Source organism: Macaca mulatta, chromosome 12 (assembly GCF_049350105.2).
Source record: "Macaca mulatta isolate MMU2019108-1 chromosome 12, T2T-MMU8v2.0, whole genome shotgun sequence".
Taxonomy (NCBI): Eukaryota; Metazoa; Chordata; class Mammalia; order Primates; family Cercopithecidae; genus Macaca; species Macaca mulatta.
In genome coordinates this window covers 123,453,981-123,476,509 of record NC_133417.1, presented here as the reverse complement: position 1 = coordinate 123,476,509, position 22,529 = coordinate 123,453,981, and the positions used below count along the sequence as shown (strand labels likewise).

Sequence of the window (22,529 nt, the reverse complement as noted above, 5' to 3'; positions counted from 1 at the left end):
AGATACGGAATGAGATAAGCATAAACAGCCAGAGGAGTTTTATTCAGTCAGTGTGGGGTCAAATAGAGGCAGGGTCTCTGATCCAGAGAAGTGGGGCCCAGTGGAGACAGGCTGGGTGGCTGAGCTGGATGGATGCTCTGGTAGGAGTCAGCAGAGGCCCTTCCTTTAGTTCAAGTCCAGGTCGACGCTGCTTTGGCTGCTTGGGTGGTAGGCAGTGCTGGGGCCGGGACTGTCCCGGGAGGCTCTTCCCCGCAGCCCCTGCAGGCATCTTTGGGCGGCTGCCCTCCAGGGGGCTGTGTAGCGCCGATCGCCCAGCCCCATGGCCACGGGCACTGCCGCTGCACTGGCACTTCCCAGGGAGATGAGGGACAACAGAGTCCCAGGCCCCAGGGGTGGGCGCTGCTCATAGGCCAGGACTGAGAGGAGCAGTGTGGCCACGTAGGGTCCCCAGCACAGCCCGAAGAGCAGCATGGCTCCAGCCTGCGCCCTTGCCTGCCTCCAGGTAAGGGCCTGGGCCAGGGCCGAGGGCTCATCGCGGCACACTGCCCGCTCCAACCGGCGGATGTCCTGCAGCTGGCGGTGGGCAGTGACCAGCACGCGGACAGAGAGGAGGGCAGCAGCACCCACAGCGGGCAGCAGAAGCCCATAGACTTCGAGGTAGAGGTAGGGGGCTGGGAAGATAGCCTGGGAGCTGCAGTTGGCACCAGGGGTCCAGTGGTTCCACCCCAGAGCGGGCAGACTGGCAAAGAGCAGGGGGCCAGCCCAGGTGAGGAGCAGGGCCAGCCGAGTGCTCCCAGGGGGCTGGAGTGGCCTCAGGACTGCTATGTAGCGCTCCCCATGCACCAGCAGGAGGTTGGCGAGCAGGGAGAGGAAGGAGAAGTTGGGAGCCAAGTAGAGGAGGAGGCAGGACCAGTAACCCCAGCGACTCTGGTTCCACAGCCCTGGCAACGTGGGCAATGCCAGACCCGTGAGCAGCCCAGCCAGCAGCAGGCTCAGGAAGAAGCAGCCAGCAGGCGGGCTGCGCAGGTGGCGGTCCCAGGCAATGCCCAGGGCTAGCAGCAGGTTCGCTGTGACGATGAGGCTTGCCAGGGCCAGGGAGAGCCCCAGAACCCCCTTGGGAATGGGGCTGGGCACCTCGCCAGTGCTGTTGGGCGTCATCTCGGTCCTGAGGACGGGGGAGTCCTGGAGTGGCAGCCGGCATGCCTGCAGGATGGGGTGGCCAGAGTTAGGATGGGGCTGCAGGTCGTGTCCTCCTGGCAGGGCGGCATGTTAGTCCAGGGGCACAGACCCGCAGGCTGTGGGCTGTATTATGTTCGCTGATACACGGAATTTTTCAATTAATTGCCAATTAAACATATAAAAAACTATCTTTGGTTTCTATTGAAAAATCAGGTCTGGCAACACATATGTCCTATATGGTAGCAACCAGCCGGAGCTCACCGCTGGCTGCCCTTCCGACAGTCCCCACCCAGCCAGCTTTATCCATTTCTGGTATCTGCCTTTTCTGGGCAGCTGTGTTTAGGTCTCTTGTTTAGACTGAAAGGCGGGTCCATCCAGCCCCAAAGCATTTTGTGTATCCCTGCCTCCACCGGGGAGGCCCCTAAATGAGCCAAAAGAATGGACCAGGGCTGGCTGGTGTGTAGTGGTCTTCCGGCTGGCCATTAGGTGACAGGCTCCAGTGGGCCAGGTCTCGGGCACCCTGTGCCCTTCCCCCTATCTGTCCTTGTAGCCATCACAGCTCAGTGAGCAGCCTCCGGGTAGGACTTCCAGCCCATAAACTTGACTCGTCTTTGCTCCACACTAGCAACAGGGTCCTTCCTGGGAGCTGGAGGGAGGAGAGAAGCAGCAGGAGGGGACCTGTGGCAGTGAACATGGAGATGCCAGCAGCAAGGACAGGGACTCCCCAACACCCCCAGGCCTGAGGCTGAGCCCAGAGGAGAGGGAAGAGGAGTCAGTGGGCAAAGCCTGGCTTCTCTGTGGCTCTCATCTGTCCCTGTCCTTCCCGTCATTCCCTGGTCTCAGTCCTCCAGTGTCATGGCTCTGCTGCCACATCCTGGGGACGGGGGAGGGGTCCTGGGTCCTGTGGGAACTCCTGCTTCTGTCAACAGGGGAGCAGCTGCTGTTGCTAGGATCCAAGTCAATAAGGAAAGGATTCATACCTCTCCCCTCCTCCAGGACAGGGGATCAGGGCCGCATGGCCACCCTGAGCTGAGAGGAAGGAAGATGCTCCCCTTCCTTCCCAGGTTCCCCCAGCACCCCGAACCCGGGCCTCCAAGGCCTTGTGCCCCCTTTCCCCTCCCCTAAGCGTGTTTTCTCTTCCTCAGTCTCCTCCAGTGCCCTCCACCCAGGATGCCTTTTCCTCTCTCGAGGCCTTCCAGTTTCTGTTCCCTTCCCCCTAGCACCATCAACTCTCTCAAGCCCCGCGAGACTCAGGGTTCATTACCCCAAACCTGGCCTAAGCTGGAGCTCCCAGCCCTAATTGGAATGATTCCCCCCACCCCACCTCCACCAGAACAGTGACAAAGGCAGGGAGCAGCCCCTAGGGGTGATTTCCCAGCAGGGTGCAGGCTGTACCACCTGCACACCCCCAGGGGTCTGGTGGCTTGGGCTGGGTGCAGTGGCCTCTCCAGGATCTGGGGTTTGGGGGTTGGGGGAGTAGCTACTCACATGGCTGTTGGGAGCAGGTATTGCCTGCCCAGCCTGGGCCTTCCTGAGTGTCAGGGAGTTGCTACAGCCAGTCCTGCAGGGGTTTGGACCATGTCTGGTGTCCTGGCTGAAGAGCACAAGTGGACCAAGTGCATGGTGTCTCCACCCGGTGGAGACAGCGGGGCCAGGCTCTCCTACCCAGGCTCTGCCCGTCTGGGTTCTCAGAGGGATGGAGAAACGAGGCTGGCGGGACTCAGCCCCGGCCCCGCCTCTGGGAGGTGGGACCTGGCATATTCTGAACCGTAGCAACTGGGAGGCCTGCCTCCCCCTCCCACCCAGTGTCCCTCTGCCCTGCCACCTAGGTGGCAGTTTCCCTACTCCAGCTTGGAGTAATCTGAGAAATGCATTCCAGTTAATGAATAATAGTGATTGACTTACCCCTCCTAACTTCCCGCCTCAGCTGATGCATTTACATTTAAGCCCCTGGACTGGCCGGTCAGTTGACAGTACACCAGGCTCCCTCCACACTTCCGTGTGTGATGGCGGCAGTGGCGGGTGTTTGGGGCCTGAGGATCTTCACTTCCCCATCCCATCGCCTGATGGGCCTTTCAGTTTATAAGGCCAGACTTGCCTTCCTGAATCTGGGGTCATTCCATACTTTTCTCAACTGCTTTCTAAGTTCTGAACTATGAGGGACAAATGGCTCTGGGGATGTGACCTTGGGTAAGGTACTACTGGGCCTCGGTTTTTGTCTGTGTTAAAATGGGAACAAGAAAAACGACCTCTAAGGTCGTGGTGGGGCATATCACAGCATAACACATATGGCTGCATATACGCCAGTGGCTTGGCCCTTGATGGGTGGGGGTTTGCTCCAACAAACGACTCCCTCTCTTTCCTCCCCCACAATGAAGAGGCATGAGCTGGCGCTGGAATCAGAGCTGTCTGGATCCTTTTAAAAGCTGGTGAACTTGGGCAAATGACTAAAATTCTCCTGCCTTAGTTTCCTCATCTGTAAAATGGGGCCCATAGTTGTACTCACCTATCGTGAGACTAAATGAGGTCCCGTGTGATGAGGACTCAGATCAGCACTTGGTCCTTCAGCACTCCGTGACAGGCAGGCGATCGCTAGGAACATTATTAGGATTTTTGCTTTTCTCTGCACCTGGCCCCTCTAAGACAGATCTGCTGAGAGAGGCACATGGGGAGCTTAGGAAAAGCAAGAGGGGAGTGACACTTTTGCTGCACAGGGAAACTGAGGAAACCACGTACACTGAGAGGGAAGGGCAAGTTCAAGGCTGGGAAGCCAGGAGGAGTGGTGCCTCGATTTCCACCTTGTATCAAGTGCGGCTTTGGAGTGAGGGGGAGGAGAGAAGCCCAGCCACACTCCCTTAAGGCCTGAAATGGGAAGGAACAGGCGGAAACTGCAGCAGGAAAGCTGGCGCTGGGGGTGAGACATTAGGAAACACTTCCTGGCTGAAAAAGTAAATGGAGCAAAGGGACTTCCGTGCTTTCCAGGAGAGCTGGGCCTGAAGGGCTGGAGGTCCGCGGAGTGTGGCTCTGCTAGCTCTGCACAGTCAGTCAGGGATCCTGAAGAGGAGGGACTTCTGTTGGGACAAAAAGTGGGAAGACGAAAGCATCCAGCCTCAAATCCATCCTCGAGGGAGCTGGTGGGTGGGGAGGATGCAGGGTTCCAGGGCCGGCCCTCAGAACCACGCGATATGATAGGGCAGAAGTCACAGGCTCTGGGAGAGTTCAGCCTGGGGCCTGGACAGAAGTGGGTGTGGGACCCTTCTGATATGGGACTGCCAGGAATAAACAGACCTCCTGTTCCCAGCCCCGGCCTGCTCCCCGTGGGATCCAGGATGTCTGTTTCTTCTCTGCTGCTCTGTCTAAACACTGTGTGTGGGATGTGTGAAGGGGGACAGATTAGGCAGTGGCAGCCAGGGAGCCTGGGCTGTCTCTTGCTCAGCCTTGCTTCTCCCTTACTAGATCATCTAGTTCCTGTCTGTTCCATCAAGCCCTGGGGCTGACTCACCCCCTGGCTTCTTCCTTCAGCCACGAGGGCTCTGGTGCAAGCCGTCTTCAGATGCTCCATCCAGCCGACTGTGCCCGGACCCCATTCTCCTTTCCTCAGGCAGAACCTGAACGGGGGTGACCAATCCAGACTCTGGCACGGAATCCTCCTGTGCCTCCTTTGTCCGTTTCCATTCTCTTAGCTATCTGAATTTCTGTTGACCCACAATGTCTGGGACATGAGTGTCATGCTGGCTGGGGGTACTAGCTCTGGACCAGTGGAGGCAGCAGGGACGGGGTTTCTTGGACCCTGGTTGGCCTCCCTGAGCCGCTGTTTAACACTTCACACTCATGCCTGTAATCCCAGCACTTTAAGAGGCCGAGGCCTGGGCAACGTGGTGAGACTCCGTCTCTACAAAAAATAAAGATTAGCTGAGCACAGTGGTATATGTTGTGTGGTTCCAGCTACTCAGGAGGCTGAGGTGGGAAGATCGCTGGAGTCCAGGAGGTCGAGGCTGCCGTGAGCCTTCATGGCGCCACTTCATTCCAGCCTGGGTGACAGCGTGAGACCCTGCCTCAAAATAATACTTAAAAAAAAAAATCAGAGCCAGGCGCAGTGGATCATGCCTGTAATCCCAGCACTTTGGGAGGCCGAGGCGGGTGGATCACAAGGTCAGGATATGCAGACCATCCTGGTTAACACAGTGAAACCCTGTCTCTACTAAAAATACAAAAAATTAGCCGGGCGTGGTGGCATGTGCCTGTAGGCCCAGCTACTCAGGAGGCTGAGGCAGGAGAACTGCTTGAACCCGGGAGGCGGAGGTTGCAGTGAGCCAAGATCGTGCCACTGCACTCCAGCCTGGGTGACAGAGTGAGACTCTGTCCCCCCCCCAAAAAAACAAAAGAAACAAAAACCAAAAACAACAAACCTCCCCCCGCCGCCCAGAAATGGCAGTGCTTTTAGCAACCCCCAGTAGGGGGCAGCATTGCTTGAACTCAAAATCGCCATCAGAGTAGACCCAGGTTCCGGTTGAGCACCCATCAGTACTACTCCAAATGAGGGTAACTTAATGGCAAACAACTCCAAGTAACGGCTCCCCCCAAGAAGGCTGAGGCAGCAGCTAGAGCTATTTCCTTTTCTTGGTTTCAATTCCTCCTCCAAGTCCACCCTTCCACTTCCTGTTAGTCTTAGTGTCTTTCCTGCCAAGCTCCTAATTTTTGGCTTGCAGCTTGCCCCAGGTCCCACTTTTTCCAGACATGGAGATTCCTACCTGCCTTGCCCGGGCAGTAAGGGCCATTCAAGCAGGGGAAAATACCAAAATACCAACGACCTTGGGGAAAGCCTAGGAAACCCCAAGCACCGAATGAGGGTTGGCTTCTGCGGGACTTTGCTGGGGCAGCAGCCTGTCGCTTCTGATCCCCTTGGGTGTATAAAGGGAACCAAGATTCATTAAGTGACATTGTAATTACAGGCATCATAATGCTTACCATGTAAGAGACATTTATTCTTTTCCTTTTACAAATCCTCGGGTAAATGTCCAATTTAAATGAGGTTACCAGAGCTCAGATTAAGAGATTTGCTGTCACACAGCTATTGGATGGCGGAACCTGGATTCAAACTGTTCTTCTACAGCCCATATCCAAATATACCTGCACCTCCCAGGTGTGAACCCTTGGGGCACTGGCTTCCTGAGACTAGGAAGAAACAACTAGATCCCCTTTTCCCAGCCCACACTCTCAGTGTGCTTGACCTTCATCCTCAGACGTTCTTCCTGCGGTCCTAAGGCCTCAACTGGTGACAGTGGGCTGCTTCATCTGTGAGGAGGGTCTTTGAGGCTAGATCCGTACTAACACCAAGTGTGTCCTTGTTAAGAGTCAATCTGGACAGGGGTTTACACCAGTATGGATTTTTTTTTTCTGAGACCGGGTCTCACTCTGTTGCCCAGGGTGGAGTGGAGAGGCACACACAGCTCATTACAGGCTTGACCTTCAGGGCTCAAGCAATCCTCCTGCCTCAGCCTCGAGTAGCTGGGACCACAGGCATGCACCACCACATCCAGCCAATTTTTATTTTTTGTAGAGGCAGGGTCTCGCCATGTTGTCCAGGCTGCACTACAGATTTATTTATTGGTGAGATTATTTATTGGAGAGTTCAGCTCTTGTCGCCCAAGCTGGAGTGCAATGGCATGATCTTGGCTCAATGCAACCTCCGCCTCCTGGGTTCAAGTGATTCTCCTGTCTCCGCCTCCAGAGTAGCTGGGATTACAAGCACCCGCCACCATGCCCAGCTAATATTTGTATTTTTAGTAGAGATGGGGTTGCACCGTGTTGGCCAGGCTGGTCTCAACCTGACCTCAGGTGATTCAGCCGCCTTGGCCTCCCAAAGTGCTGGGATTACAGGTGTGAGCCACCACGCCCGGCCAGATTAAGTTTTTTTATAGAGATGGAGAAGGAGTCTCACTGTTACCCAGGCTGGTCTTGAACTCCTGGGCTCAAGCAGTCTTCCTTCCTCATCCTCACAAAGTGCTACAATTACAGGTGTAAACCACTGTGCTCAGCCTGCACTATGGATTTTTAATGTTGACAAAGCGTCTTGGAACTAGTTACTTCCTTAGGATCTACTGCTGTAGAAAATATTTATGCCTTTTCATTTTTCTCCGAACTCCATATCTTCTAAGCAATCTTGGTTCTGCCATCTACAGTACCTACCAGAAACTGGATTCCTGCTACTGGCAAGAGAGTACAGTGAGCTCCAACATTAGTTATGTTCTACTAAGGAAGAAAGCAAAACCTCAGCTGGACACGGTGGCAGGTGCCTATGGTCCCAGCTACTCCGGAGGCCAGGAGCTTGAGTACAGCCTCAGCAACACAGTGAGACCCTGTCTCTAAAAACTAAAATTAAAATAAAAAAAGAGCAAAAACTGCTTCTAGTCAAAATTACACCTGACAACCCCTTAAATAACTCATGAGGTAGAGAATGCACACGTTGCTGTCAATATATCCAATTAATCTAGGTTTTCCAAGTACCAGAAGTGGTCAGGGGCACCCTGAGCAGCCAATTAGAACTATCAGAGTACCCTGAGCTCTCTAGCAGCCCATTTTAGTGAAATAAAAACGAAGTCTGATGACTGAACGACCTGTGGTTTTCAAAATTCTCCACTGTGACTCACAGTCAAAAGACATTTCTATAATCCAGTCATGATGTGCATATGTAACTAATATACATTTCCAAACCAACACTTACCCTTAATAGATGCGATGCACTCTGATACTATTCAATTGCTTAAAAATGCTGGTGTCACATAAAGCTACACATATGACAACAATGCACAGATGTACACCACATACAGTGCGGCAAATCTGAAGAAGGTGGGTGGACTATACCAATGACCTTTTCTTGGCTGTGATGCTACACAACAATTATACAAGATGTTAGCATGGCGGGGAAACCAAGTGGAAGGTATACAGGATCTCTCTGTATTGTTTCTTACAACCGTATTTAAATCTAGTTATCTCAAAATCAAAAGTTTAGAAAACAAAAATGCTGGTTGTGATATAGTCAGGTTATGTCACAATTAATGGGTCCCAAGCCAGTATGAAACACACTGCCATAGATGGAAGGCAGAAACCATTAGAATGACCATCAGACCATTGCAGATGCCCTTAAAATTCTCTTAATTCCTTACTCCAAGCAAACTTTCTGAAGCAATTTCATTTCAAGGACCAGAGTCCTGCTGAGGGACAGCTGCTCGACTAGGCTCTGTACTGTTTTTGACAACTTCTCTCCCTGAAAGCAGTCTTTTGGGCTGCCATGTGAGAAAGACAAACTGTGGCCAGTTAGTTTGCATCAGACATACACCTGAATAACCATCAATGCCCTGCAGGACCACACACTAAGGAACACATTTTGGGAAATCCCACACATTATTCACAATAAAAAAACCAGAAAACCGTTTGTCTGTCACTGTCCAGGGAGCTTCAGGAACAGCCACAGAGTCTCAGGGACCAAGCTTTACAAGGAAGCATGTAAGTTTGTATTAATAGCTCGGGTTCCATGGCTCATGCCTATAATCCCAGCACTTTGAGAGGCTGAAGCAAGCAGATTGCCTGAGTCCAGGAGTTTGAGACCAGCCTGGGAAAGATGGCGAAACCTCATCTCTACTAAAAATATAAAAAATTAGCCAGGCATAGTGGTATGCGCCTGTAATCCCAGCTACTTGGGAGGCTGAGGTGGGAGGATCACCTGAGCCCAGGAGGCAACAAGACCCTGTCTCCCAGTCGGGAGGGGAGGAGTTTAAATATAGTTCACTGGCCAGCCATTCTCTCCTCTAGATGAAGTGAGGACCTAAACCTGATGGGCTCCTGAAACTAGGGCTTCCCAGCTTAGGTTTGCAGGTTCAAGGGCAGTATAGGTCTATCCTTCTTCCTTCCTTCTCTTCTCACGTTGGACCCGCAGTCCAGAAACCCAGTAAATTCTCATGTAAGATAGAAAGATTTTCTTTATTAATGACCCCAACCGTATTTCTTTAGATACAGGAGTTTTGAACTCAAATACTTAGGAGAAAACAAGTTAAGATTGCATTATCCTGCAACTCATTACCAGTAACATATTGCAAAGCGAAACAGCTTGGAAAAGAGGGTAGGAGAAAAGGGAAGTGAGGGAGGGAAGATAAAGAAAAGGAATTAAGTTGATCAAGTGGAAATTTTTTTTTTTTTTTTTTTTTTTTAATTCTTGGGAACTATGAAGTCTTTGCAAGCACAGCTCGTTTCTGCAGATTATTTTCCAAACGTGTACAAAATGGAACCAAAACGGAGAATCCCTTAAGAACCTGAAGAGGTGCAACATTAAAAGCTACGATTATCCAGTAGCAAGTGTTCCAGACTTCAGTTGCCAGCCGCTTCCTCCTCTTATTCCCAAGATTAGCGGGATGAAAACGTCTTCCCCCTTCAAAAGGAGAGATAAGTGCGAAGGTCAGTTTCTGGCTGCCCTTTCCTCCCACCCCACACTCCTAGACTAGATGGGATCCCAAAGAAACACCAAATGAAAGGTGGAAAGGGCTAGATTCCTTAAGCAGAGGCACTGGAACCACAGGACATGGGCTAAAATCTGGCTTTCACAGAACGGTTTCACCAGCTCTTCCTTCCTATCGGATACTTCGGATGCCCAGGAATATCAGTGTTAAGCCCATAAGGACATTCAATGTACCAAGTTAGATAGAAGAATCACTTGTCCATAATTTTTGGATGGCCTAGATGTACCTGAATTTCTGACTAGGCTCAACCATCGTCTTAGTACTACCTCATTTGTCAGCTCCTCCTACACAGCGTATACCTCTCAGGGTTCCCAGATAGCAGTTCCTTCATCTCTCACCATGAAGGCAGGTGGCTGGTTCAAAGCAATCCTCAGAACTTCCAAGGCTAAAGGTATTTCTGCTATCACGTGGTAACTCCTCCTCTGGCTTATACAACACCCGCCTGGTTCGAGGCTCCTGAATTGTGGTGTCCTGTTCCACCCAATACTTCTCCAGACGGGATAGGTGGTCCTCAAGGACAGAGCCTCTAACTGGTACCTAACAGCATCTGGGAAAGCAGCCTGGAAGCTAGAGCTGAGAACTATGGGAAATCAGGGCAAAAACACGGGCTCTACATTTTCCCTGCCTTAGATGTATCACTCATTCCAAAATGAAGCTACACCTTATTATCCTTCTCTCCAAATGAAAAGCTCATGAGTGTTCAATTCTGGGCAGCCCATCGAGAGTTCCTGGCTTCTGCCCACAGCTGAGTCACTTAACTCCTACCCACCATTAGTAACATAATCTGGTTTTCAGGGTGGATGTAGCTGTTTGTCTCCTGCTTCTCCTTTCTGGGGCCCAACTCTGCCAAAGAGAAGCTGCAGCACAGAAGAAGGCAAAGTTGCTCTTTCTAAGTCCCAGAGAGGAGACTTATATACAGTCTGTTCATTTCAAGGATTCATCCTTTCCTGGGTCTCTCACCAGGACAGGAAGCTATCCCTGCCCGCTACACAACTGCACTCACTGGGCAGGGACTCCCAAGACTGCCTGCTGGCTGTGGAATCGGGCAGCAGCTGCCTGAAAGGCCTTCCTCCTGGATGCACAAGCAGCTACCAGTGCCAAAGGTGATGCCGGCAGCCCCGAGACTATTATGATGCCCAGCCTTCCAGTCCAGTTATCACAGGCTGCCAGGTCAGGCTTCCCTCTCACTGTACCTTGCTGCCAGTTTACCTCTTGGCTTCTACTGAACTGCCTGTCTACTGGGCCCTGAAAGCAGCATGAAATTCTCTGCCTCACACTCCAGGTCACCAAACAAGTACCTGATGAGAAAAGCACTCCTGCGTAGAGCAAGCAGGGAAAGGGGAAAATGCAGACACCAGGATGGAGACCAGGTTCTGGAGGAGCAGCAAGAGCACATCCTCTCACCTGCCCACCCACCTTGTTGGTTACTTTGCCCATTTAAGGATCTGCCCAAGAAGCTGCAGAAAAGAAACGATGCTGCTATTTCATTGCATGGCATTTGGACACTCTTCTCTGAACTGCTACAGAGACAGGCCTTTACCTAAAGAAGTCGGGGTGACTTAAACTGCTTTTTTTTTTTTTTTTTTTGAGACCGAGTTTCGCTCCTGTTGCCCAGGCTGGAGTGCAATGGTGCGATCTCAGTCGCCGCAACCTCTGCCTCCTGGGTTCAAGCGATTCTCCTGCCTCAGCCTCCAGAGTAGCTGGGATTACAGGCATGCACCACTATGCCCAGCTAATTTTGTATTTTTAGTAGAGATGGGGTTTCTCCGTGTTGGTCAGGCTGGTCTCCAACTCCTGACCTCGGGTAATCCGCCCGCCTCGGCCTCCCAAAGTGCTGGGATTACAAGGGTGAGCCACCACACCCTGCCTTAAACTGCATTTTGAGAATGTCTGAAAACCCTCACCTACTGCTCAGGTCCTTGGATCTCTTTCTCATCCTTTCAAATGGCAGCAGAAACTAACTTGGTAGAAGAGCCCTCAAATGCAAGAGAGAGAGTGTAAAGCCCTAGGCATACCACACCCACTAAAACTTTGCCTCAAGAGTACTGAGTGCTGGGCCAGGTGCGGTGGCTGATGTCTGTTATTCCAACACTTTGGGAGGCTGAAGTGGGAGGATCACTTGAGTCCAGGAGTTCGAGACCAGCCTGGACAACATGGTGAAATCCTGTCTCCACAAAAATTAAAAAAGTAGCCAGCTGTGATGGTGCACGCCTGTGGTCCCAGCTACTTGGGGGGCTGAGGTGGGAGGATTGCTTGAGCCCAGGAGGATGAGCCTGCAGTGAGGCAAGACTGCACCACTGCACTCCAGGCTGGGAATCACAGAGTACTGGGCTAGGCGCGGTGGCTCACGCTTGTAATCCCAACCCTTTGGGAAGCTGAGGTGGGCGGATCACGAGGTCAGGAGTTCAAGACCAGCCTGGCCAAAATGGTGAAACCCTGACTCTACTAAAAATACAAATAAATTAGCCAGGCTTAGTGGCGCAAGCCTGTAGTCCCAGCTGCTGTGGAGGCTGAGGCAAGAGAATTTGCTTGAATCCAGGAGGCAGAGGTTGTAGTAAGCTAAGATTGTGCCTCTGCACTCCAGCCTGTGCTCCAAGAGCGAAACTCCATCTCAAAAAACAACAAAACAACAAAACAAACACCAATAGTACTGGGGTGCTGGCAAATACACTGGCTGTTAGGGAGGCTTATGATCTCAAGACTTTTAGTTCAACTGGTACAAAACACAGCAGATGGGAGGCCGAGGTGGGCGGATTGACTGAGATCACGAGTTTGAGACCAGCCCAGGCAACATGGTGAAACCCCATCTCCACTAAAATACAAAAAATTAGCCGGGCGTGGCGGCGTGCACCTGTAGTCCCAGCTACCTGGGAGGTGGAGGTTACAGTGAGCTGAGATTGCGCCACTACACTCCAGCCTGGGCGACGGAATGAGACTCTGTCTCCCCCAACTCCCCCCACCAAAAAAACAACAAACAAAACAAAAAAACAGCAGATGAACACTATTACCTTATCTTAAGGACAGGATTGCCTGAATTTCATCAGAAGAAGAACCAAGGTCTGGACTACACTACAGCCTGGGCGACAGAATGAGACTTTGTCTCCCCCAACTACCCCCACCAAACAAACGAACAAACAAACGAACAAAACAAAAAAACAGCAGATGAACACCATTACTGTATCTTAAGGACAGGACTGCCTGAATTTCATCAGAAGTAGAACCAAGGTCTGGACTACACTACAGCCTGGGCGACAGAATGAGACTTTGTCTCCCCCAACTACCCCCACCAAACAAACGAACAAACAAACGAACAAAACAAAAAAACAGCAGATGAACACCATTACTGTATCTTAAGGACAGGACTGCCTGAATTTCATCAGAAGAACCAAGGTCTGGCACCTTTCACAGAGATGGAACTCTCTAGGCTCTAGGCCATGCTCGTCTTTCCTGCATGCAGAGCCACACCCCTATTTAGGGCTCTCCTCAAAAAAAAAAAAAAAAAAAATTTTTTTTTTTTTTTTTTTTTTTTTGAGACGAAGTCTCACTGTTGCTCAGGCTGGCGTGCAGTGGCACAATCTCAGCTCATTGCAACCTCTGTCTCCTGGGCTCAAGCAATTCTCTGCCTCAGCCTCCCGAGTAGCTGGGATTACAGGCGCCTGCCACCACGACCGGCTAATTTTTTTTGTATTTTTAGTAAAGATGTGGTTTCACCATCTTGGCCAGGCTAGGCCTGAACTCCTGACCTCGTGATCCACCTGCCTCAGCCTCCCAAAGTGCTGGAATTACAGGCGTGAGCCACTGTGCCCATCAGGGCTCTCCTCAATTCTATCCTTGATAAAGAGAACTTTCCTCTGCATGCAAACTTCCCGCTGAGAGTACACCAGGGAAAGAACGCTTAGTGGGCGGCGTCAGGACTATTTACCCAAGTAAAGGTCCCTAAGCAACTTCTTCCATCTCTCCAGAAAGAACACCAGAAGCACAAGACTGACCTCGTAACTCAGGCCCAAAAACAACAGTCTCTTGGTAAACTTTGTTTATTTCCTAGCTGCCATTCTCAGAGTTCACAAAGATATGGAAACAAGGAAACCCATCTGGGCCTATACAGCACTGAAAACCTGGAATCCCACCTTTGTTTTATCTACTTAGCCCTGCTGGCCTCACATGTAGCCAGTGCCCAGACACATGGAGGACCAGGCCACCAGCACCCACTGCTTCCTTCTCGGTGACTCAGGAGAGGAAGGTGGTCCTGCTGGAGTGCTGCCTAACTTACGTGATTGTTTTCATTTCTTTTTTCTCAGCATCTGGGCGTGCGCGGTTCAGCACCTTGAGGAAGTCAGATGTTTTTGCCCGCATACGTGTGTGAATATAGGCCTGGGAACAAACATAACAGGTACTGAAGCACAGTCACGGTCTAGAAAGACAGCTTTGCTTTCATCAGAGGCGTTTGGGAACATACACCCTGGGACTGACCCAGGCCCTGCAGCAAAGCAGGAAGGTGAGCAATTCTGGAAACAAATATTCATCTCTGCTACGGGGAGGGGTGGGGGACAGTGGCTTGATGAAGAAAGACCATGGTTTCTTGAAGCCTCTAGAATTATCTACCTAAGAGTCAATATCCACAGCCTAGACTAACAGAATGACTTTTTGTCATGAGTTCTGGTGGAGGAAAAGACCCAGAGCATAGCGGCTGAGATGCTGGCACCCCCCTCACCTTAGAGCACTTGATGTGGTAGTGCAGGTAGTCCCGGAATGTGTGGATCAGGTTGATGGTGTTGTCTCGAGCGCTGGCATTGGTGTGACGAGGGAACAGCACTGAAGGTGGAAGACACAAGGTGTTAGGACCCAACACGAATGCCAAAGGGTGGGGAAGAACAACAGCCTAGTGAACTTCACTCCCTCTCTGCTGAAGTACCCTCCACTTGTGTCAATATTACCAGGCTTTGTCAGGGTTTTTTCTTGACATGGAAGGATAAACAGCATGGCCAGGAAAGGTGTCAATGAGCGTGAACGGAGGAGCCCATGATGAAAAACAGGGCTTGACGCTAGGCCTTCATTCTAGTCCTGGATTCTGCAGCTGTGCATTTTGAAATCTATTCCCTGTCTGCCACACATGTACTAGCTCCTGCCTGTGCAGCTGGGCACACTCCAGAATCACACTCCAGGATTACACTAACTGGCTATAACAGTTTACCTTAAGGAATCAGGATTAGGAAATGCAGCTGCCTGTCTTAGGTCCTTGGTGCTGAAATAGAGTAAACCTTCCCAGAACACAGATGCCAGAGAATTTCCCATATTCTCACTGTGAAAACAGACAATAAGGTATAAGGACCTGAACCCTCATGATAGGCCAGGCAAGAGGAGCTGCTCTGACTGGGCCTGACTGAAGTCCAACCCTGTGGCACCAGCCACCTAAAGACCTGTGTGAGGTCGGGCACGGTGGCTCACGCCTGTAATCCCAGCACTTTGGGAGGCTGAGGTGGGCGGATCATCTGAGATCAGGAGTTCGAGACCAGCCTGGGCAACATGGTGAAACCCCATCTCTACTAAAAATATAAAAATTAGCCACATGTGATGGCATGTGCCTGTATAATCTCAGCTACTTGGGAGGCTATGACTCTAAGTCTGCCATAATTTTATATACCACAAGAGAAAAATGCTGCCAATTAAACTATGACATGCCATGAATTGTAAGACGCACCCAGCTTCAAAGATAAAAACTTGAAAAAAATGGTATAGCTGGCTGGGTGCGGTGGCACATGCCTGTAATCCCAGCACTTTGGGAGACTGAAGTGGGTGGATTGCTTGAGGCCAGGAGTTGAGATCAGCCTGGCCAATAGGGAAACCCTGTTTTGTTTTGTTTTGTTTTTGAGACGGAGTATTGCTCTGTCGCACAGGCTGGAGTGCAGTGGCGTGATCTCGGCTCATTGCAAGCTCCGCCTCCCAGGTTCACACCATTCTCCTGTCTCAGCCTCCCAAGTAGCTGGGACTACAGGTGCCTGCCACCACGCCTGGCTAAGTTTTTGTATTTTTAGTAGAGACGGGGTTTCACTGTGTTAGCCAGGATGGTCTCGATCTCCTGATCTCGTGATCTGCCCGCCTCGGCCTCCCAAAGTGCTGGGATTACTGGCGTGAGCCACCACACCCGGCCGGAAACCCCGTTTCTACTAAAAATACAAACGTTAGCTGGGTGTGGTGGCATGCGCCTGTAGTCCCAGCTACTCGGGAAGCTGAGGCACGAGAATTGTTTGAGCCTGGGAAGCGGAGGTTGCAGTGAGCCGAGATCACACCACTGCACTCCAGTCTGGGTGACAGAGAGAAAGAAAAAAGAAAAAAGTGTATTGTTTAGATTTAATGAAATTTGGTAAATCAACAGATTCATCACCAATAAACAGGCTCACCTTTACCACTGAGGTGAATTAAATTACATTTCACAAAGGAGACATTCCAGTGGCATCGGGTGCAGTGTGAATGAGCTGTTAATTCCAAACTGTAAGCTATCCTAATCAGCCAGTGCATGAGGCTGGAGCAACTGAAGGAAGACCTGAATTTACTCCATGGAAAAGTGGAGTAAGTGGACCATGGCTGGAGCTTGGGCTTAATAAGCAAAAAACCAAGAATTGCCAAATGACAGAGAACCACCATCTAGCTGCTTAGGTGGTTTCTCTTCTTAACTCCTTTTTCTGATAAGACAGGGTCTCACTCTGTCACCCAGGCTGGAGTGTAGTGGTGCCATCACAGCTCACTGCAGCCTCGACCTCCTGGGTTCAAGTGATCCTCCCACCTCAGCCTCTCAAGTAGCTATGACTATAGTCATGCAACACCACGTCTAGCTATCTTTTTTTTTTTTGAGACAGTCTCCCAGGCTGTAGCACAGCAGGACGATCTCAGCTTGCTGCAACCTCCACCTCCCAGGTTTACGCAATTCTCATGCCTCACCTGGTCAAGTAGCTGGGACTATAGGCACATGCCACCATGTCCAACTAATTTTTTTATTTTTAGTAGAGATGTGGTTCACTATGTTGGCCAGGTTGGTCTTGAACTCCTGACCTCAAGTGATCTGCTCGCCTTGGCCTCCCAAAGTGCTGCGATTACAGGTGTGAGCCACTGTGCCTGGCCCCTGGCTTTTTGTAGAGATGAGGTTGCGCCATGCTATCCAGGCTGGTCCCAAACTCTTGGACTCAAGCGACGCAACAACCTCGGGCTCCCAGAGTGCTGGGATTACAGGCATGAGCCACTGTGCCTGGCCTATCCTTAACTTTTTTTCTTTTTGAGACAAGGTCTCACTCTGTCATCCAGGCTGGAGTGCAATGGTGTGATCTTGGCTCACTGAAACCTCTGCCTCCTGGGTTCAAGGGATTCTTGTGCCTCAGCCTCCCGACTAGCTGGGATTACAGGCACATGCCACCACGCCCAGCTAATTTTTTTTTGTGGTTTTTTTTTTTTTTGGTAGAGACGGAGTTTCACCATGTTGGCCGGGCTGGTCTCGAACTCCTGACCTCAGGTGATCTGCCCACAGTGTTAGGATTATAGGCGTAAGACACTGTACCCAGCCTCCTTAACTCTTTTTTTTTTTTTGGAGACTGAGTCTTGCTCTGTTGCCAGGATGGAGTGCAGTGGTGCGATCTCAGCTCACTGCAACCTCCGCCTCCCCGGTTCAAGCAATTCTCCTGCCTTAGCCTCCCAAGTAGCTGGGACTACAGGCGTGTGCCACCATGCCCAGCTAATTTTTTTTTTTTGTATTTTAGTAGAGACAGAGTTTCACCATCTTGGCCAGGATGGTCTCGATCTCCTGACCTTGTGATTTGCCTGCCTTGGCTTCCCAAAGTGCTGGGATTACAGCCATGAGCCACCATGCCTGGCCAAAACTGTACTTGTACTCCTTCAAGCTGGAATCAAACCACTGACCTAAGGACATCTCCTACTGAGGAAGTAGCTACAGTCCTCCGCTCTACCAGCTGAGCTATCGAAGGGACCTTAACTCTTGATATCAGAATTCAGTCTTATTTTTAAGATTTAAGAAAAACGGGGAAAAAATGAAATGATTACTGTACAAAAATAGCATATGGCATGCTCTGTGATTAATACCCTGTGACATCCCTCCTTTAGTCACAGCAATGGCAACAGGAACAACTTGGTACGCCTGCTTTTGCCTACCTTAAAATGTTAACCAAGGTTCTGTGCAGATTTAGGTATTCTGTGTGAACTCATTAAAGCGGCATGCAAGCAGCAAGTGCACCCTGCTCACCAAAGGTGATGTAGCCAATGTTGTCACCCACAGCGGCGTCCGTGTCTTTCAGCTCCAGAGGAGGTTCCCTGTGGCTAAAGAGGACCTGTGGGGCTGTGTGGCTGGCTCTGCGTCCTTCTTTGAACTCCTGCCAAGACAAAGCAAAAGCAACCAGAAGAGAAGTGGGTGTAAGATGAGTGGCAACTCAAGCTATGGGGTTTGTTCTATGCGGTGTGACCTTTGTAGCCCTCCAGAGCAGCAGGAGGTTACAAATAAACTACACCAAACCTGAAATATTACAAGTGCTAGCTGCTGCCACTGTACTTCAGATTCAAAAGGAAGAGACTTCAAAGTAATAAGTCAGATCTTCAAAATGTGATGAAAAGTAGTGATAATCCTTTTCCCTTGGACCAACATAGGTGATAAACTACCATACTTTCTCTAGGCTCTGGGACTTTGCATGAGTCTTTTTTCACTGAGGATCCTGTTGCTATTTAGAATTCATCAATAAAATCTTTAGAGCAAACTTAAGCTCTTCTTGGGGACAGAAGACAATGGAATGAAAGAACCTGAGCTGTCTTGGTGCTCATAAAGGAAGCCCTTCCTTCTATGTTTCAATCTCCAAACCTGAAGCTTCTATAGTCCATGCATTCCTATGTAAATAGACAAGTAATACAAGACTTCCTTCTCTCAGCCACATCTGCAAGAACAGAAGTAGATTTTCTAGCAATGCCAGTAAAACTGGATGATCCAAATTCATCAAGCGGGCCTTCGACGATGATAGATAGCAGGAGGATGCAGCCAAGGACTCTCCAAGGTCTCTTGTTTTAGGAGTTCTGAAGGCATGGTTACAGTCATGTGGCCTGCAGTGCCCTTCTACTGCTGCTCCAATACCACCTCCTAACACCATCTCCAACAAACCCAGGCAGGTACTGCTCTCTTGCTGGAGCTGCCATGTCTTTTCTACAAACCTCTACTATGACATTTTACTATTCATTAATGCATCTGGTCCCCCAACACGTTATGAGTTCAAATCAAAGATCCTGCTTAATTTATCTTTGTAATTTATTCCTCTGTCCTTCAAAGAGGCTATGCAGCATATGCCTTGCTGAGAGAATGCAAGTGCTTCTATCCGAGCTGGTTTAGTATCATCACACTGTACAGGAATAGGCAAGGGCTGTTTTCAGTTGCAGGCAGGAAGAATACACACTGATGAGCAAACCCTCTCAGCAATTAGTGGCAAAGGAAAGATGATGGCTGAGGAGCCGCAATGCCTGGCCTGGGACCTCACCTATTTCACAAACTGCCTCTCATGCTAATACTACCAAGCTTTAAGTAGGAAAAGAAATGACCATAAGCTGGGTTAGATTAGTCCCCTTTTGAACAGATTTTCTGCCCGAAAGGAAAAATATCTGCAAAGGAAGGGAAGGAGTCAAGATTATCCCAAATGGAAATTTCTAGAGCAAAGCTTCTACAATCACCCTTCTCTAGAAAACATTTTTTATTCTACAAAGGGGTTAAGAAGCTTTTTAACTTCTACTGGTTTTACTTTTCAGTCTTAAGGAATTAAACAGAACAGATATGTAACTGCTGGCATTTTCTTGTGTTTATTAAGTATCTCTAAGGCTCCAATTCACAGGTACATGTGGTATTCACAATGAGATGGGGTATTTATAAACCAGTGGTGACTTATTAGCACTCATTAGTTTTGTATATGGAAAATAATATATTTAAGACTCGGTCAACAATCTGTTTCTGGTTTGGGCCTACTCTTTCTTTTTTGAGACAGGGTTTCACTCTATCACCCAGGCTAGAGTGCAGTGGCACGATCCTGGCTCACTGCAACCTCCACCTCCCGGGTTCAAGCAATTTTCATGTCTCGGCCTCACGAGTAGCTGAGATTACAGGCGTGTGCCACCATCCCCGGCTAATTTTTGGCTGGACTATTCTTTAGATTATCTGACGTCTTTGCTTCTCCTCGGTTCTCTCTCCCAAATAAAACTTTAAAACAAACACACCCAAACAGTCCTCCATCTTCACCGGCATCTTTGTTACATGTAATTCAGCAATATTGTCTTTTTACTCTCCTGGCTAGGACGTCTTTTGAGCATCAGACTATTTCTCTCTTCCAAACTACTATTTATCATAGGAAGTTCAGAATAAATTCAAATATATACAAGGAATTTAGCATACGATAAAGGTAGCATCTTAAATCAGGGGTGTAAACATGGAAATAATTGCTACTGGAACCACTGGATAGCCATTTAGAAAAAAAAATAGATTATTCTTTCATACCATATACCAAGAGGAGGTCTCAACAAATAAAAAATCATGTATAAAATATGTAACTGTAAAAATACCCAGAAAATAACAGGTAAATTTCCTTATAACCTTGGAGAAGGGAAGGGTTTTCTACCCCTTTACTCAAAATCTGGAAGCCATAAAAGGCAAGAATGATTAACGTGATTATGCAAAAACAAACTTCCACATGGGGGAAAAAACCCCACAAACCAAGGTCCAATGACAAATGGGAGAAAATATTTCAACTCTTAATCACAGATGAAAGGGTACTCTCCCTAGTATATAAAGAAATTGAGAAGCTCAATAACCCCACAGAACAATGGGTAAAGGCATAAAGAGACACTTCATAAGAAAATCAAATGGTCTACGATGTAAGAAAAGATGTTCTGACCTCATTCATAAGTGAACAGAGACATCACTTTCAACCTATCAGATCAGGAGAAACCCAAAAGCTGACAACATACTCTGGGAAAACAGACACTTCTATCCATCACTGGTGGATGATAAAATGCTACTACTCTGATGGAGAAGAGTTTGGCAATATCTACCAAAATTACTGAACTTGGACTTAGTGTTCCCAGTTCAGGAAAATATCCTACAGACACAACCACACATGCAAACAGGCAGAAACGGCCCTTAAAATAACGTCTTTACAACTGCCTAAGAGGCAGATGCTTGTGTCTTTGTCCCTGAACATACAGAAACCGGTGGTTTCCACTTAACTCTTCCTGGTTATTTAGTACTAACTTGGCTTTAAAATCTTATAATATGAAAAGAATTCTAGTTCACCATAAGCTAATCTCCAAAAGCATGATTACTGGTCCTACTGCTTTTCATGGAATAAGCGTTGAAATGATGGCTTCTATCAGACATTCTCCAGTACTCAGCTGATCAACGCCCATACCACTAACAGTAAGACATCCATGAGAGTGGAGGAATAAACTTCCTGTCTTTTTCTGAGAGGGGAAAAGCATCCCTCAGAGTCTGCTTGCCAAATGACAAAAGCAAGACTTGAATTCTGATCAGGCTGGATGTGCATGCTGGAAGGGAAAGGCCACAAAGGCTGGCAACTAGTAGACTAGTGACCATGAGGAGCTTCAAACAGTGTTCCCAGGGTACAACTTTCTGTGCCAGGTGACCCTCATTCTTTTTCCTAGAAATTTACAATTCCAGGCCTAGGAAAAAGTTCTATTTATTTTTTTGGAAAATCCAGCAAAAGTCCAGTTTTTGATGGTCATTTCCAACAAATTCCCTCAGCCTCTGCATTTGGAAAGGGTGGCAGGGCAGATGACTTCCTGAGTCTAGCACTGCACAAGGCCAGTTACTATCTAGAGATCCTGTTAGTGCCAAAATGCAGAAGAGGCTTTGTCTTCCCTTTTAGGTAAGTGACCTACCACAGGTACCCTGAAGGAGGCATTTAAATTCATATGCCAAAAAATAATACACAAAATTCTCCTAAGGAACAAATCTCCAGTACACTCTCCAAGATAAGATCTGTTTCAAGTATAGAAATAAGTTGTTTCCTGGAATAAAATGGAGTAAGATTGGTAAAAAACCAGCCAAATCTAAATACATACTTCAGAGCTTTAAAAGTTAGTTTGTGACTCTGGATTTAGCCCAATTTCTGAGGTACCGCATTTAATTCTCCTGTCAATTTTGCATAAAAACACATGAAATGCCTATCTAGAGGCTTATTTTAGGACCCAAGAGATATGTGTATGTTTTTATATTTTTTCATCAAGTTCAGCACTAGCAAATGCTGAAGTGTCAATATTCCAATTTTTCTGTATAAGGACTCCCAAACTAGAATTTCTGATTAATTAGCCAAAACACAAAAGCCACTAGGGATGGAGCAATTGAGAATATCACTTTTGAAGATTTCCCTAGCCACTTAGAAGGCTACGCAAGGTATCTTTACTGTTTAAGCACAGTTGCCTTTCTATTTGGCAAAAGAGATTCTGCTTCAGAATTTAAAAATCTTTACCACCCTGCCAAGGAACAGAATGAAGGTAGTAACGTTTTAAAAAAATTTTACCATTGTACTCGATTTTGAATGCTGAGCCATCTCAGAAGAAACCAGCCTGAATGTCACTTGACTAATGAACTCTCATGTCCATCCTAGAGCCAGCAACTAACTGGCCAGCAGATTGGTACACAATGACCTGAATACAACTACACCAAAAATCCAATTACAAAATGCCCTGCTAACTCTCACGACTTTTTTTTTGGAGATGGAGTTTCGCTCTTTTTCCCCAGGCTGGAGTGCAATGGCACGATCTTGGCTCACTGCAACCTCTGCTTCCTGGGTTCAA

At 48.8% G+C, this 22,529-nt stretch overlaps 2 protein-coding genes and 1 long non-coding RNA gene across 26 annotated transcripts in view; all 3 read right to left on the bottom strand.

The window, feature by feature from the left end:
* Nucleotides 1-21: 21 nt before the first annotated feature.
* Nucleotides 22-4,820, bottom strand: GPBAR1 (G protein-coupled bile acid receptor 1). 23 transcript variants are annotated; one of them, XM_077956198.1, is made up of 7 exons: nucleotides 4,682-4,815; nucleotides 4,468-4,542; nucleotides 3,916-4,250; nucleotides 3,686-3,831; nucleotides 3,085-3,287; nucleotides 2,668-2,773; nucleotides 22-1,825 (listed from the first exon to the last, which is right to left on the bottom strand). In XM_077956198.1, exon 7 carries the CDS (start codon nucleotides 1,156-1,158, stop codon nucleotides 166-168), a length of 993 nt encoding a protein of 330 aa, XP_077812324.1. In that variant the 5' UTR covers nucleotides 1,159-1,825; nucleotides 2,668-2,773; nucleotides 3,085-3,287; nucleotides 3,686-3,831; nucleotides 3,916-4,250; nucleotides 4,468-4,542; nucleotides 4,682-4,815; the 3' UTR covers nucleotides 22-165.
* Nucleotides 4,821-9,140: 4,320 nt separating this feature from the next.
* ARPC2 (actin related protein 2/3 complex subunit 2) overlaps nucleotides 9,141-22,529 on the bottom strand; it is a 36,968-nt gene continuing 23,579 nt past the window's right edge. The window contains exons 8-11 of one of the 2 annotated variants that reach the window (XM_015110982.3): nucleotides 17,938-18,064; nucleotides 14,404-14,504; nucleotides 13,963-14,063; nucleotides 9,141-9,604 (exon numbers count right to left, since the gene is read on the bottom strand). In XM_015110982.3, coding sequence (XP_014966468.1) covers nucleotides 9,580-9,604; nucleotides 13,963-14,063; nucleotides 14,404-14,504; nucleotides 17,938-18,064 — 354 coding nt within the window. In that variant the 3' untranslated portion in view covers nucleotides 9,141-9,579. The remainder of the gene's footprint in view (nucleotides 9,605-13,962; nucleotides 14,064-14,403; nucleotides 14,505-17,937; nucleotides 18,065-22,529) is intronic. The other variant, NM_001261239.1, reaches the window with a different exon arrangement.
* Nucleotides 15,545-16,117, bottom strand: LOC144333481 (uncharacterized). Its single transcript, XR_013402153.1, has 2 exons — nucleotides 16,003-16,117; nucleotides 15,545-15,607 (listed from the first exon to the last, which is right to left on the bottom strand). It is a non-coding gene; the product is annotated as an uncharacterized LOC144333481 (long non-coding RNA).

What these genes read in the sequence shown, in the direction of transcription:
- GPBAR1 (XM_077956186.1), bottom strand. Translation starts at nt 1,158, where the DNA reads ATGACGCCCAACAGCACTGGCGAGGTGCCCAGCCCCATTCCCAAGGGG.